General features: G+C 39.6%; 1 protein-coding gene across 2 annotated transcripts; it reads left to right on the forward strand.

Moving 5' to 3' along the window:
• The first annotated feature begins 274 nt into the window (after positions 1-274).
• On the forward strand, positions 275-7,158 carry POLR2H (RNA polymerase II, I and III subunit H). 2 transcript variants are annotated; one of them, XM_075202457.1, is made up of 6 exons: positions 275-381; positions 3,504-3,600; positions 6,332-6,415; positions 6,505-6,598; positions 6,703-6,786; positions 6,905-7,158. In XM_075202457.1, the coding sequence occupies exons 2-6, from the start codon at positions 3,528-3,530 to the stop codon at positions 7,020-7,022; spliced, it is 453 nt and encodes a 150-aa protein (XP_075058558.1). In that variant the 5' UTR covers positions 275-381; positions 3,504-3,527; the 3' UTR covers positions 7,023-7,158. The 2 variants fall into 2 exon arrangements, with proteins under 2 accessions (XP_075058558.1, XP_075058557.1); XM_075202456.1 differs by lacking the exon at positions 275-381 and adding an exon at positions 414-509.
• Positions 7,159-15,977: the final 8,819 nt, after the last annotated feature.

Genomic DNA, 15,977 nt, shown 5'->3' on the forward strand with positions numbered 1-15,977 from the left:
CTGCATAGGTACAGTGAAAGTTTATATTTAATAGACTCCCCCAGTCATAGAATATCCCCCTATCTTAATATACAAACGAAATATATCCCAGTCCCACAAATGACGTGACTAGCGCTTACATGGTGCGGTGTGTTCAATTAGATGATTATAAAATATAGATATGTAGCAGCTGGTGAGTTGCCCACTGTCTCAAGTTATATGGTTGAAATTAACCGTCTGCCTAATAGCTAATACGTCTAAAGCTATGAGACCCGGTCTCCCTGGTAACCGAAAAGGGAAATGGCACGCGGAGAAGGGAAGTGACGTAGCCAGGAACCGGAAAAGTATCTGCAGCGGCGTGCGGTGCTGGGAGAAGCGGTATTGGAGTTTCTATTTCTAGCAGTACGTACACGTTGTCTGTCGTGATCATATTTTCGCGGGTTATATGTATTCAGAATACCATAGTATGTTAAGTATTGCACGCTGGCAGTGGTGACTGATATTCGCGGTTTGTCATGGGCAACGTGCAAGTATGTCATCCTATCAGTGTGTAAGGTTCTTTGGACAAATTTGGAAATAAAAATAAATTGTTTGTTTTGTGGCTAATTGGTTTTATGCTTTGTCTCTGTGCTTGTAACTTGTGTTCCTTTTAGCAAGTTATGTGCAGTGTGGAAAGTTATCGCAGGCTTATGCTAGGTTGCTAAGGTGCCTCATTTTTTTTTTTTTACCCATGGGTGTGCTTAGCTGATATCATAGTAGTTTACAGTTCTAAACTGACATGAAGAAGGGGGTGACCAATTGGATATGTTTCAGGAACAGTACAAAGAGCCTGCACATGCTGAAATGTACATTACTATGGTTCTATCACTTTGGGCTTATGTATGCAGTATCATGAAAGGTGTACACAGTGAAAACATTAGGTTTGGTATTGCTGGTCACCTAGTCAAACTGATAAGAAACCAGCATCCTCTCATGGACTAACTTAGATGTAGATTTTGTGCCTGTATGATGCTCTCTGTGAGGCATCTCAATTATTAAGGGTTTGCCCAAATAAGGGGAAATACCCCATGTCATGGTGACTGCATCTGATAAATTATAGAGCAGTGGTGCTTAACATGCCCATGGGAAACTGAAAGGATACTGGCAGCACGGTGGCTCAGTGGTTAGCGCTTCTGTCTCACAGCACTGGGGTCATGCGTTCAATTCCCGACCATGGCCTTATCTGTGAAGAGTTTGTATGTTCTCCCCGTGTGTGCGTGAGTTTCTTCCGGGTGCTCCGGTTTCCTCCCACACTCCAAAAACATACTAGTAGGTTAATTGGCTACTATCAAAATTGACCCTAGTCTCTCTGTCTGTCTGTGTGTGTGTTAGGGAATTTAGACTGTAAGCTCCAATGGGGCAGGGACTGATGTGAATGAGTTCTCTGTACAGCGCTGCGGAATCAGTGGCGCTATATAAATAAATGGTGATGATGGATACAGAGAGACCCAGGACACAAATACTACAATAGTATCTCTGACCCACATTGTTCACAGCCCTCAGCTGCAATGAGACCCAGGATTTGTCCGTGAGGTCATTCTGCAGTGAATCCAATTGAATGAGCCTTGCTCTGAATTATTGCCATCTTTTCCATGTGCCCCTGCCAAGCTTAGTTTCACTGCCTGGAAGTACAGATAAGTAATTTGCAATAGAATGTGCTGTTACCTCGGAGTGGCATGGATCTCATGGACCACATCCACTCTGGAGGTACACCACTGCTTTGCAATGTTGTATACACTTTTATACCCATCAAGTCTTGTTAACAATGTTGAGAGGCATTGCGTAATGGCAGAGAGGTTCCATTTTCCTCCTAGGATGTATTGTTTTTTAAAAAAAAAAACCTTTATGTGCATCAGTATTTGTTATCCAAAGACTATATGTTCCAGCAGTTCATTTGATACGGTCAAAGCATTGAACCCTATAGTAAAAGTAGGGACATTACACAATATTTCATGGAAACAGAACATATGTGCTACGGGTCACTTGAAAAAAAGTGTATGTGCTTGGAATACATTTCTTGGTAGTATAATAAATCATATCTTATGGGGGGTATTCAATTGTTAGCGAGACGGGTGAAAATCCCGCGCTCTAAAAATATTACCGTTAATACGGTAATTACTCGCTGAATTTCAGCTCGCAGCTCCCTGAGCTGCGAGTTGAAATCCAGCGTGTAAATTACCGTATTAACGGTATTTATGCGCAAATTACCGTATTAACGGTAATATTTTTTAGAGCGCTGGATTTTCACCCGTCTCGCTAACAATTGAATACCCCCCCAAGAGTCATTCAAGCTGTAGTGAGTGCAGCTTTGTTAGAATGTATAGTGGGTGAGTACCAAGCATCCTGTGTGCAATCGCTCCTACCCAATCTGACTTTTCAGAGGTAAGCTGTAAAAGCAGAAGATTCCCAGAGATCTGAAAAACAACACACTAACCTCCAAATTGGCAGCCTAAAAGGATAGCTATCGCCTGGCCAGCTTACAATACAGTTTAATGTTAAATAGTCTAATTGACTACACCTGCAAATAGTTTTCTTAATGTATAATGTTTCAGATACTTGGCTTTCTGCTTTATATATCTTATGTTGTTACTCTGGCACATCATCTCAATGACATTCAGTGCTTAACCCACACAAAACAAGAAATTGTCCCATGCAAAGACAATGTACTTTCTACTGTCATAAAATATTATTCTCAAAAAATATAGCTCCATACTAAGCACATTAACAGAATTTTCTCTGCTCAAAATATTTTAATGTTTGAGGACTTGAACATATCATTCTGCAAATTTTCTAATTGCATTTGTTTTTCTTTGTAGCCTTTGTCTATGATTTTCTGCAATGTCTTTATACTATCAGACAGAGTTGTTTATTTTTTTGTTATGCACAAACCTGCCCTCTGGATACAGTTTTATCCAATACATAGAGCACAGCAAATTTGTGCCCTGATATAACGTCACAAATATTAAACAACTCTGCTTGATGACATGAATATATGTCTAAAAAGCACAGCTTGTCTAGGTAAGTTTAAATGGTCATCATGCATTTCTAAAATAATTGTATTCATTATTATTTACGCACATGACTGACCTTTTAAGCAAAAGCACACAATAATATCATGCAACCCTGTCTAACATCTACATATAAAAATACAAAGCAGCTAGGCTAATACCTGCTTGTTTCTCAGTACTCATACACAGATATTGAAGGACAACAAAAACAACCATGTACTTTGACTGCTTTATAACGTGCAGAAAATTAATGTGTTAATGACCGAAAGTGTGTACATTTCCATTCATTAGCTAATTTATTTCTTATCATTTGAAATGAAAAAAGTAAAGGCCTAAGGAAACTGGCTACCATGCATATGGAATAAAAAACTTTGTGGTTAAAATCCATTTTGGATATTGCGCTTCTTTAAAATTTTGTTTTATAATTCTTCCTTTGCCCGTGGCCCTTTTCTCACCTATATCCCTTTCCTCTCTCAGATTCCTCTCCGCTTACTCTGTGTCATGGCTGGTATTTTGTTTGAAGATATCTTCGACGTGAAGGATATTGACCCAGAAGGACGAAAATTTGATCGAGGTAATGTATTATTTATTTACATGTATTTACACAGTGCCGACATAGTCTTACTCATTTGGGATATTGGGAACAAATGCAGTAATAAAACAAAGGCACAAAAGAAAAAGGTAAGTTACTCCGTTTATTACTTGGCAAAGGTGGTAATAAGGCTCACTATGAGTGCACACAAACTGAAACAAGAACAAAACAAACTTTTACTTTTGTTATAGAGGCATATATTTAAATTGTCATTTTTGCTGGCTGGCAGTGGGATCTTGTTTACTTTTTTTTGGGCAGTTGTAGTGAGCTCATTCCCTTATTTGCATCCTGGTAAATTTTGCTCTCAATGTAAAAATATAGAATTGATATATGTGACCTAGTACTTCTTCATAAGGTTCATAAAAGTTCTGACAATCCTCTTAGCAGAAGCATCTTGGTGAATGGATTACACCTGTTTTTGGAAATTTATGCAACTAAGACTTCTACTTTTACTTTTATTATTGTTTTACAAGCGTGTTTTATTTTATTTTTTGCTCCCTGGCAACTGAGTGCAGTGGGATCTTGTTTGAAAAATAACACAGCATTGGGTAGTAGCAAATAGACAAAGCAGCAAGAAGGCCCTGCTAAACAAACTGCTGAGAAATAGGAAGTTGATATCAAAAGTCAAATGGTACAGATTTCAGTTTGGTCCTTTAAGATTGCAATGGAAAAAGTGCTTCATGGGACTATATTTTCCAGTAGCGCAGCAATTTTTTTTTTAAGTTGAGTATATAGAGGGAATAAATGCAAGGTTTGTATGAATTATGTAGATGGATGGTAATTGTGTAGAATAGTTTAGGGAGGTAAAGAAGGTGCCTTATGAATTTGCTAAACTTGCCTGGAGAGGTGTGTATTCAGACATTGCTTGAAGATTTAAAGGCTACAAAAGTCTTTTTTATTTTATGAGGAACGTAATAAAGTCTGAAAAAAGTCCTGAAAGAAGGAATGGGAATAAATAACAAGTGACTATTAAATGTTTTATTAATGGCTTTGTGTACTGGGAGGAGCATTAAATATTGGATTCTGTAAAGTACTGGCAACCAAAGTAGGAACTGACAGAGCAGCAGCAGAAGAATTTATAGAGAGGAAATTTAGTCTAGTCGCTGCAGTCAAAATGAAAATTATGGGTGAACATCTAGTTAGAGGGAGATTAGTAAGAAGGGAATTGCAATAGTCAATTTAGGAGATAATTGGTGCATGGATTAAAGTTTTTGCAGTGCCTTGCATGAGATATGTACATATTCTGGATGTATGTAATGTGATTTGGTGACAGATTGGATATGAATAAAGGTAAATTCAGAGTCAAGTATGACACCTAATCAGTGACACTCCTTCCTTCCCCATTGTCACACCTCTTCAGGTGTTAGGAGTTGTCAGTGCCCAAAAAAATCAGTTTCTGGATAACCGCAGTTGTGTACGTTCACTTTCTGAGCATGCGCAGTGCGAAAAAATACAAAGATACGCTATACAAATCCTTGCACGTCTCACTCTAAATAATCCCTTTATTTTTATTTTTGGTATCAAATGAAGAGAAGGAGTCAGAGGTTGCAGGGAATTAATTGAGCAGATGTAGATTGGGGCGAACATTACTGTTTCATATTGAATATTGTCCTGGAAGTAGGAAGCAAGATCTTGGGCAGCGATGGTGGTTGGAGGGTTTGGTATGGGAGTGTTAAGTAGAGATTTATATGTATTAAAGGGTCGTTTTGTAATGTTTGGTTTTAGAAGCCTGATTGTAAGTGGGCGAAAAAAAATATATTTGTCTTGGCAGTGTCCAAAAAATGTTGGTAGTAGTGGTGGTAAATAGAATATTTGAGAAAGCATGAGAATTTTGCTGATAACATTCTACTTTGTAGGACAGTTTTTTTTTTTAATCCAGTATTCTGTTTTGTGTGCCACGACGGAGGTGAGGTCATGATCAATGCAGAGAAAAAAAGGAATAGCTGGAGCCACTTGATCAATGTCAGCCCCACTTTGTTTAAAATGTGGGACTGTCATATCAGGACAGAAGAGAATAGAAATTGCGGAGAGATGTTGTCGACCAGAGGTGGAAAATTGTTGAAAAATAATAAAACTGAGATTTCTGTGGATATGAAAAGGCTTAGTTGAGTTAGCGTATAAAATGGTTAAATAGATGGGGGAAGAGATATCAGTTGGTCTGAAAGGGAAATGAATGTTAAGGAAATCAGAAACTGAACAAAGGATTAAACATAAAAAAGGCAGAGGACATCATGATGAATAAAAATGGTAGTCCACTGGAAGAGGATGTTAGAGTATGGAGGCAGAAGGAAAATGTGGATCATCAATCAGGATGTTGAAATTGCCTAAGACAATGGTAGGAATGTATAATAAAGCATACTAAATTAGGGGCCAGGCTGAGAATGTTCTTTGAGTTACTGGAATTATCCATGGGGATTATATCTCTCAATAAAGAAGAGGTTGAAAATCTGGATAGCATGTAGTTCAACAGTTGGCAATGTGAGTCAAGAAACCAGGTAGAAGAACTTTGAGTATGCAGCGTTTGGGAAAAGAGCAGTCCAACCCCACATTCTTCTCTGCTTCCATGCCTGGAGGTGTGGGTGAAGTGGAGACCACCATGCTTGTTTCGTCTCCAGCTAAACTAAACATCTGAACAAAGTAGATCAGCGATGGAAGCATGTATTTTACCTACTCTATTTAGGTTCTCCTTCTTATTTTGTATTTTCTTTTACAGTTTCAAGGCTGCATTGTGAAAGTGAGTCATTTAAGATGGATCTGATTCTTGATGTGAATATACAAATTTATCCTGTGGATCTGGGTGAGTGATAATTTTGTTGTCTGGTATTGCTTTTTATTTTATGTACATAAATGGTTACCTGAAATAAATTATTTTTGATTTCTTCTCAGGAGATAAATTCCGCTTGGTTATTGCCAACACACTCTATGAAGATGGAACATTGGATGATGGCGAGTACAACCCCAATGATGACCGGCCTTCCAGGTGCAATAGTGATTTGAATACATACAAAATACTTGATACCCTGTCCTGATTTGCGGGATTAGGAGTGTTGGTAATGTTCACTTGACAGTGTTTTTTGTTCTCAGAGCAGACCAGTTTGAATACGTTATGTATGGAAAGGTCTATCGGATAGAAGGGGATGAAACTTCCACAGAAGCTGCCACTCGTCTGTAAGCATTCCCACTTCTTCTCTATCTTCCTTCATGTACTGATACTTTTCCACCCTTTGCATCACACCATGTTCCCTTCATGATGTAGCCCACATAACTGTGTCCTGCCTCCCTACAGGTCTGCATATGTATCATATGGTGGCCTGCTGATGAGACTACAGGGAGATGCTAATAATCTGCACGGGTTTGAGGTGGATTCCCGCATTTACCTCATGATGAAGAAACTTGCCTTCTGAACTAAGATGTAAAGAGGAAATTACATTTTTCAGTATTGTGCTTTGAGATGAACTTAACAATCTGGACAAGGCTCACTGGGTGGTTACAGCTTACTCACCTTGTATGTTTTTGTATTTAATTAAAATATATTTTTAATATGTTATCTATTCTGTTGCTGGGTGTGGGGACATGTTCTTTTTTGAGACTGGATAGGTGCTATCAACCTATCAAATGTGTTTTTGTTCTACAGTGCTGGATACAGCAATTCCATACATAAAACTAAAACAATGAAGTACTAACAAGTATCCTATATATATATATATATATATATATATATATATATATATATATATATATATATATATATATATATATAATTATACACAATGATTGGTAATTGGAAGGCACAAACATTCTTTGCATAAGTTTATGTAGTGATAGACACAACCCTGCTCAATATTTATATTTTAGAGCTAAACAGCTATGGCTATCACCATCTGTATATACTGAGATATATATACACACACACGTCACAATTATGAGCAAGAATAAATATTTCCTTTGTAGTTACATAATGCAGTTAGAAAATACGCAAGTGCACAGACTCCTTCCTTTTGTAAAATGTGTTTCTTATGAAATTGTTACACCCTTATTGTATGCATGGCCTAGAGCTTTAATGTCGTTCCCAGACTTTTCACTATTGCGACACTGAGTCTTTCAGTATTACATACACACTAATGCTAATATTTTGGAATAGTTTAAACCTGCATCATGAATTGTTTTAACATTAAATCTTATTGAATTTAATTTTTCAAAGAAAAGTTAATTCAATTACACTTTAATATCTCCAAATTATTTGAAGTATTTTGTTGTTTCACACACATTTATATTTACCTATGATGAACATCATATAGCATTTCTGTGCCCAAGTTGCCATTGTGTCTAAATAATTCAATAGTAATTTAACACATTTTGGAAGTGTTATTTTTTTTCTGGCTGAGGACAGTGTAGCATTAATTTGCACATATGCTTTCAACCACATTTGTAACTTATATGGTAAGATGTGTCTCAATATAGTAGCACTAATATTTACCTAATGGTGTATATCTTAAATTCCATTTCAGTTTACTATATTAGGAGATTTAATTTCCATGCTGCCCTTGAAATTTTTGGGGGGGGTTATTTACCGCTAATGTGCAGATATGCAATAATCCATTTCATTGTCTATCTGGTACTAAATCAACCAAACAAACTTATTTAATGTCTAGTGCTATGAAAAATTTCCTTTTTTTACCGCATAATTAACTCCTACCTTATACTAATAATCTATTGAATGTCAAAGTGGCCACACACGGACTGTTTTTGGTATGCTGATGAACATTTTATTTACATGCTGTGATTTTTTTCTTTGCCCATTGTTATTTTACCTACTGGGAAGATTGTGGATGATCTATGATCCTTTCCACCAGCCATGATGGGAGCTGCTAAAGCTTGATTCACTGAAACTGTTTAGCTTCATCCAACCCCTTCTGCAACCCCCCCTCCCCACCCCTCAAGAGTATTCCCTAAAGACAGGGATCTGGTTCAAGATGAATTATAAGCTGTTCTCAAAACCTCTTGATTTTAGAGCAGTCCCACAAGAGATTAATTAATTTGTCCTAGGTGGTTAAGCATTTTGGGCAGATGGAATTACTGGGACAGAAATGGTTTTATTGGAATAAATATGATCTATGTAGAAAAGTTGAGTTGACTTTAGATTATAATATGAGTAGTATCCCATGTGTGGGGATGTCCTGAAGTTCAATGTTTTGCAGGGCATGACTCAGTTGTAAAAATTTAGGATACCAAATTTCTCAACCAATTGTCTAAAGGACTTCATCCTCTTAGGGCTAGATTTACTAAGCTGCGGGTTTGAAAAAGTGGGGATGTTGCCTATAGCAACCAATCAGATTCTAGTTTTCATTTATTTAGTACCTTCTGCAAAATGACAGCTAGAATCTGATTGGTTGCTATAGGCAACATCCCCACTTTTTCAAACCCGCAGCTTAGTAAATCTAGCCCTTAGAGTGAGTATACCTGTCCCAAGAACTTCAGTCTATATGGGACCCAAAATATTGTATGAGAAATCTTCCTGACTTCTGACAACAAAGGATACTGCCACAGTGGGAGTTATATTTTCAACCTCCCACTTCCAGTGTAGTTTCCGTACCCTTTCAGAGATCTTGAGAGGGGTTGGTTAAAACTGGAGTTTTTAATGAATCAAGCATTAGCAGCTCCCCATCAGGCCAGGGGGAAGGGTACTGGCTGCTTTTGCATGTAGCACACAAATACTGGAAAGCTGTACCTTTTATACAGCAATTTAGAGTTGAGCTAGGAGACACTCTCTCCCCCAGCTCTTAGCCTCCCCATACATTTTAAATTTGCCCCCTCCCCCTGCAGTGCTACATGGTTTTGCTTCCTTTATTTTTTTGCTTTTCTTTTTTCTTTGCAAACTGCTAAAAAGCATTATTTAATACACAATTGTGTCAAAAACTATGCACCATTTCTTCCAGAAAATTGTGGAAATTGAAACATTTTGGTATCCACATATGTGTTTCTTTGGTTTGCAGTAGAATAAAAGAAAAAACAGAAACATTTACTAGGTCGTACCTTATTCCATGCAGATATGCTTAAATGAGCCGGACAAAATTATTGCCAGCTTTTAGAAGTAGTTAGAAATAATTTGATTTCAAGCAGGTTATTCTCGTTCGCTTTGGAACTGAACTCATAGAAGCATAGAATTTGACAGCCGATAAGAACCGCTTGGCCCTTCTAGTCTGCCCATTTTTTAACCTTTGGTAACCTCAAACCCTATTTAATACTTTATTCTTTGTAAGGATGACCTTATGTATGCCCCAAGCATGTTTAAATTGCTCTACTGTATTAGCCTCTACCACTTCTGATGGATGGTTCTTCCCCTTATCCACTACCCTTTTTGTGAAGTAGTTTTTCCTCAAATTTCCTGTGAACTTACTTCCCGCCAGTGCATGTCCTCATGTTCTGAAACATCTTTCTTTTTTTGAAGTACGTTTCCCTCCTGTACCTTGCTAAAACCCTTGATATATTTGAAAGTTTCTATCATGTGCCCTCTTTTCCCTTCTTTGCTCCAAACTATACATATTAAGTTCTTTTAGTCTTTCTGGGTAAGTTTTGTGCTGTAGGCCATGCACTATTTTAGTTGACCTTCTTTGTACAGTCTCTAATGTATTTATATCTTTCTGGAGATTTGGCCTCCAGAATTGAACAGTTTTCTAGATGAGGCCATACTAATGACCTATACAGTGGCATTATTTCATCTTTCTGCTACTGATTCCCCTTCCTATGCAACCAAGCATCTGACTTACCTTTCTCATTACTTGGTGCATTGCTTAACTGCCTTTTAGTTACCTGAAATAGTTTCTTCTAGATCCCTATCCTCAGTAATTTCCATATTAGTGCCATATAAGAAACCCCTGCAGGGGAAAGGGGGATAGCATGTGTTTGCTCTGTCCGCAATGGCTCAACCCTACACCAATTTCTGTTTATTTGTCAAGAACAAAGGAATGCAGAAAGAGGTATCATCTCTCTACTTCCCATGTTAAGGGAAAGTTCCAACCAAGGACACTGGATTGCAGAAGTCATTACATATGCTTATCAAAGGAACGGATGTGAAGGACAGTGGCAACCACCTAGGCACACAGGGCTCTGGCTTCATACCTTTTTCAGACACTACGTCAACTGACATTCAGTTTGGGAGGAATATTCTTCAAGCAGTTGATCAATAAGATATTTATATGCATGAATTGATCAGTGTTGGCTTTCTCTTTTGGTCCCACCCTGTGTTATTGCTAGCTGTACATCCCACTCGTTAGGGCTGACATGGAGTCTGAGGAGGAAATAGGAAAATTATACTCACTGACAATTTCATTTGTATGAAAATCTTGATGGCATCCCAAATATTCCCTCCATGTTATATGTTCTTCAGAGACAGCTTGGAAAGTTACACAAAACAACAAAGGAAGGAAGAGTCACACTACATTCGTTCTGGAGGCATTTGTTCCTGTCTACTCAGCTGATTAAGGATTGAGCCATTTGTTAGGGCTGCTATGGTGTTTTCAAGGAAATTAAATTATTGATTATTATAATTTGCCTATATATCCACTGTACACACTCACTACTATCAAACAGTCCCACTGTACTCACTTAGGCTGGGTACACACTACAAAAACTTTCAACCAATTTGTTATCACTAATGATTTTACAACGTAAGTTCCAATCAATCTGCCAATACATGTGTACACACTATACACGATTTACCTTTAGATCTGTGCTCTTCATCTGATCCTGTAGTCAATTTGAGAATGACAGCACAGTATTCATTCACTCCTATCCCAGAGATTAACTGCCTTTTTATTAGAGATGCTCACTGACCCCAGTGAACTGGTTTTGGATCTGGATTAGCTTCGTGTTTTGGTTTTGGCAAAACCGCCCTCGTGTGTTTTGGTTTTTGATTTTTTAGAAAAAATCCTAAAATATGCTAATACATATTTTTTTTTTATTATTTTTTTTTTGTTCCTACATTATTATTAACCCCAATAACACTATTTTCAAGTCATTTGCAGTCAATTTTGACCACCTCACAGATCATAATATTATTTTCATATACTTTCGGACAAATACTGCAGCGACCTGGCTGGATGGTAAGCGACAGTGCAATAACACAAACACATAGCAGTTTCTAGGAAACATTGGCACACAGCAGTGGCAGAAAAGAAAAAGGGTGCAAAATGGAATTCTCCTTGGGCCCGCCCTCCCTTCCACCTACCCACCGTTATGTTGGATCTTTATAAGGAATCCAAAAATCGCGAGATCCGATAACGTAACAATGACGTTTTGCCTCGTTTTCGAACCTGAGGGCGCGCTAAAGAGCCGAGCTGGCTCTGTACTCGGATCCCCTAAGTTCGGGTGTGTTCGGTTCTCAAGGAACCGAGCCTGAGCATCTTTTTATAGCTATCCACATGTCATTACAAATGTCGTTAGCTTCAGTAACTGAAACAAAATTTTCAGTTTTAGAATGAATGAACAAATTAATCCATCTACAGCACTCTCTACATTTATTCACCGGGACATGTTGATTGCTGGCATCAGCTGAAAAAGTCATGACTTACTAAACTCTATTGAGATTGTGATCATGAGTGCATACACACTGCAGGAAAAGAAGGCAGTTGGAACAAGAGTATGAACTGACGATCATTGCTTTGGAAAGACTATTGGTCATTGTGTAAGTAAACACACCACTGCCATATCGAGCCGAACAGTCGGTTTACAGATGCTTGGCCAGATAATCGGCTGAAAAACCTGTAGTGTTTACCCAGCCTTACACACCCATGCAGATCTTCTGCATTTACTCTAAGGAGTTCTTTGCTCCCACCCATTATCAACTTACACAATCACCCTGCTCACTCATTCCTCACAACTACCAGAGACAACCATAGAAAGTAACTACTTGAAAAGCAACACACACAAAGGGGTCTATTTATTAAGATGATATGCGTAAAATGGCCATCACGTAACTTATGAAGGGTTCCATGCAGGGGAAATCATACAATTCTCCTGATATAACCTAGCTAACGTCTCTTAATGCAGACCACATATATTAATATGGGGTCTGGGAAGTTCTCCAGTTTCTTAAGCTTTTTGCTTTTCGCAGCAAGATAATACCATCGCAGGATGGTGTTACCTGTCATTTTCAATGGGCCCCTCTGACTTCGCTGGATATCTCATCATACATGCGCATAGCACTTCCTCCATTCACCGACAGCACTAGGTTGCAGATAAATAGTAAAAACTGTTCGTGGAGGAGGTGGGACTTTGCCAGAGCTCCAAGAGCAGCCCCAGCATGGTAAATTGCTGCAGTGTTTAAATATACAAGCTGCGATTTGCAGTGATGCATATTGAATGACACTACATGACTTTAATCAATAGAATCCGTAATGATGATACATCTGCAGCACAGTATTTGCAACAAAGATAAAGAAGAGTTAGCAACAATGATCAGCACACATAGGCAAGACAGGACAAACACACAAGTCAGAGGAGCAGCAGCATACATAAAGAAAAGGGACAGAGATTTCTTAATACAACCTGGTGAACTAGAAAATGCAAGTGTTTTTTCATTTTATATCTTCCCTGTTGAATTACATTATAGTACGTGTCTGAGAGTAAGACTGTCTCCGATGCCGACAGTGCACGCCCATTGCCTACCAATGGGACATGACTTCTGGGTGCACTGTTGGCTGGACTGGGTATGCATGCCCATTGCTTGGCAACGGGGTGCGACTTTAGCGTTTCCTATCGGCAGTCAGCTGTTGTATGACATTACCGACCGCCTGATTTGTAATTGGACTGCCTATTTACGGCAAACTGGCACTTCTCCCTTCTGTTCTGGTACTGACCCGGCTTGTCTACTACTCTCAACTGGTGACTCCATTTTGTAATGCTTGTAAAATTATGTAAATGGGAATCAGGATGGAGCTTATTGGTTTCAATAACCCATACCAACTTGCATTGGTGGACAGGAGCAGTGGGAATAAGGCATTTTTGGGTGCTGCTTCCTCTATTTAGGTACATTCACTGCCTGTAAGTGTGTCCACCATTGGTATGAGGTTTCACTGTTGTTTTCCAATCACCAGTGGATAACCAACCCTAGATGTAGTATGTACATGATCTCAAAATTATCATGTACAAGTTTATCTACTAAATTCTATCATATGTTTGTACTGGAAGTGGTCTGCTGGGTATGGCGGCATTCTGGCACAGGAAAACTTGTTCTCCATCATGCCAAGAGACAGAGTAAATTAGATCACCACCAGAAAACTGAGGTCTACATGTTGTCACCAAAGGAGATTAGCAACGGGGCTGTATTATAAAGCAACAGACACAGATCTGAGGATGCATAGCAAATCCACCATAGGTTTGGGGTATGTATAGTAAAGCTACCAAAGATTTTACACAGTCTGCAATGTGACAACATCAGAAAATTAAGGGCAACCATTTTATAGATCGTTTCAGAACAGGGTTGGCCTTGAACAGAAGTCACTAGTATGTATTGTGTTTTGACTGGTGGTCGAGAGAATGCTCTCTGTATTGTATAGGTGTCTATGGAATGCTCACTGTTTATTAGTGTGGACTCTGCTTGTTTGGTGATTTCCCTGACCATCCTGTCTGCTTCGGACCCCTGACCTAGGCCTACCTTCGGACTGCTCGCTACGTTTCGGATTGGCTCCTCCTACCTGTTCACTGTGGTGTTGCGCATAAACTTGCACTACATTAGAGTTATGTCCTGGGGGCATCTGAGTACCTGTGAGCACATCAAGCTCTACGGGAAAGGTAGCTGTTATAGGAGAAGACCTCTACCATCAGTTCTGTAAGTTTATGACAAGACCCGCCAGAATAACAGATGATAGCTCTTTGACATAACATTTTTTTCAACTATTAACGTGGTATGTTAGCTATCAAACCTAAATCCAAAGGACTGTGTCTCCCACTTGCTTACACAACAAACGGCCTGAGCCATACCACCAACTCCTAAACATTTCTGGAATTTCCATGCCTCCCTGCCATCCTTTCACCCTTCGAGTTGCATATGATTAGGGACTAACCATGACTTTCTGTTCCTCTTGACCCAGAGACATCCAATGGGTAGCAACTAGATCCTCCCACCTGCACTACCCCCTCCCCCACACCCACCCCACCCGCAGCCTGTTTACTAACCTCCTTGCACCGACGGGAGGCGACCTCCTTTCCCTACCTCTGCAAACAGGAAACAAGCGAACACTCTGATTCAGATCAGGACGATGAAGACCACTCACCTGCTACCTGTCAGGACACCATGTCCCTCCTGTATAGGTTCTCCATTCTCTGAAAGCGGACATTGCTGAAAATAGGGGATAGAACAGACCACCTAGAACATAGAGTAGAAGATGTGGTGCCTTACCAACAATTATTTGTAACAGACCTTCATCAAATGTGCCAAGATATCATCCGCTTACAAAATGGTCAAGAAGACCAAGACAATCGGGCATGGTGCAACAGCCTGAGAATCCATGGGATACCTGAACATGTTGAACCTGCCCACTTGGAACTTTACATCAAAAAATGTTTTACAAAGCTTTCCCCCTTGACCCCCGAGGATCACCTCCTCCTTGATCGAGCCCTTCGGGTGCTGAGATCCCGGTCCTCAGAATGCACTACTTTATGGCGAAAGAAGCCATCATGAAGGAAGTCCACCACCTTCAAACGGTTACCTTCGACAATGTTGGCTTACAATTCTTCCCCACTCTCTCTAGCTAAATGGAGATACTTTAAGCCTATCACCACACTCCTCCAATAACGGGAAATTAAATACCACTAGGTGTTATGGCTCACGCCCCAGGTATCAACTCCTAGAACCGCTTCAGAGGTCTTCATCTATAGCAGCTGCCTTTCCCGTAGAAATAGACGCGCTCACAGGTACTCGGATGCCCCCAGGTCGTCTTCTCAAGTAGTAGGAGTTGATAGCCTGAGAACGTAGCAGAGGTGATAACAAAAGAGGCAGAGTGAGAGTCCCGGAAAGGGTTTTCAGGGTCACAGGCAGATCAACAGAGTCAGTATACAGGCGAGAGGTCAAGGGTCACAGGCAATTCAGCGGCGTCAGTATCCGAGCAATGGGTCAGGGGCACAGGCAAATAAGATGTGTCAGTATCCAGGCAAGAGGTCAAGGGTCACAGGCAAAACAACGGTGTCAGTATCCAGGCAAGGGGTCAGCACCGATATTAATAATAGCATGAGCTACAACACAGCAGAAGTATGCAGAGTAGCAGGGACTATAACCGGTAAGGAGACTTGCCCCTTCCTGCCTTAAATACCAGATTGGGCCAATGAAAATGTTTGGGCACAGGAGGAACAATTAGCCACCT

Source organism: Mixophyes fleayi, chromosome 3 (genome assembly GCF_038048845.1).
Source record: "Mixophyes fleayi isolate aMixFle1 chromosome 3, aMixFle1.hap1, whole genome shotgun sequence".
Classification (NCBI taxonomy): domain Eukaryota; kingdom Metazoa; phylum Chordata; class Amphibia; order Anura; family Limnodynastidae; genus Mixophyes; species Mixophyes fleayi.

What these genes read in the sequence shown, in the direction of transcription:
- POLR2H (XM_075202456.1), top strand. An exon ending in AATTTATCCTGTGGATCTGG is followed by an intron (nt 6,416 to 6,504) that starts GTGAGTGATAAT and finishes ATTTCTTCTCAG; the next exon opens with GAGATAAATTCCGCTTGGTT. An exon ending in AATGATGACCGGCCTTCCAG is followed by an intron (nt 6,599 to 6,702) that starts GTGCAATAGTGA and finishes TTTTGTTCTCAG; the next exon opens with AGCAGACCAGTTTGAATACG.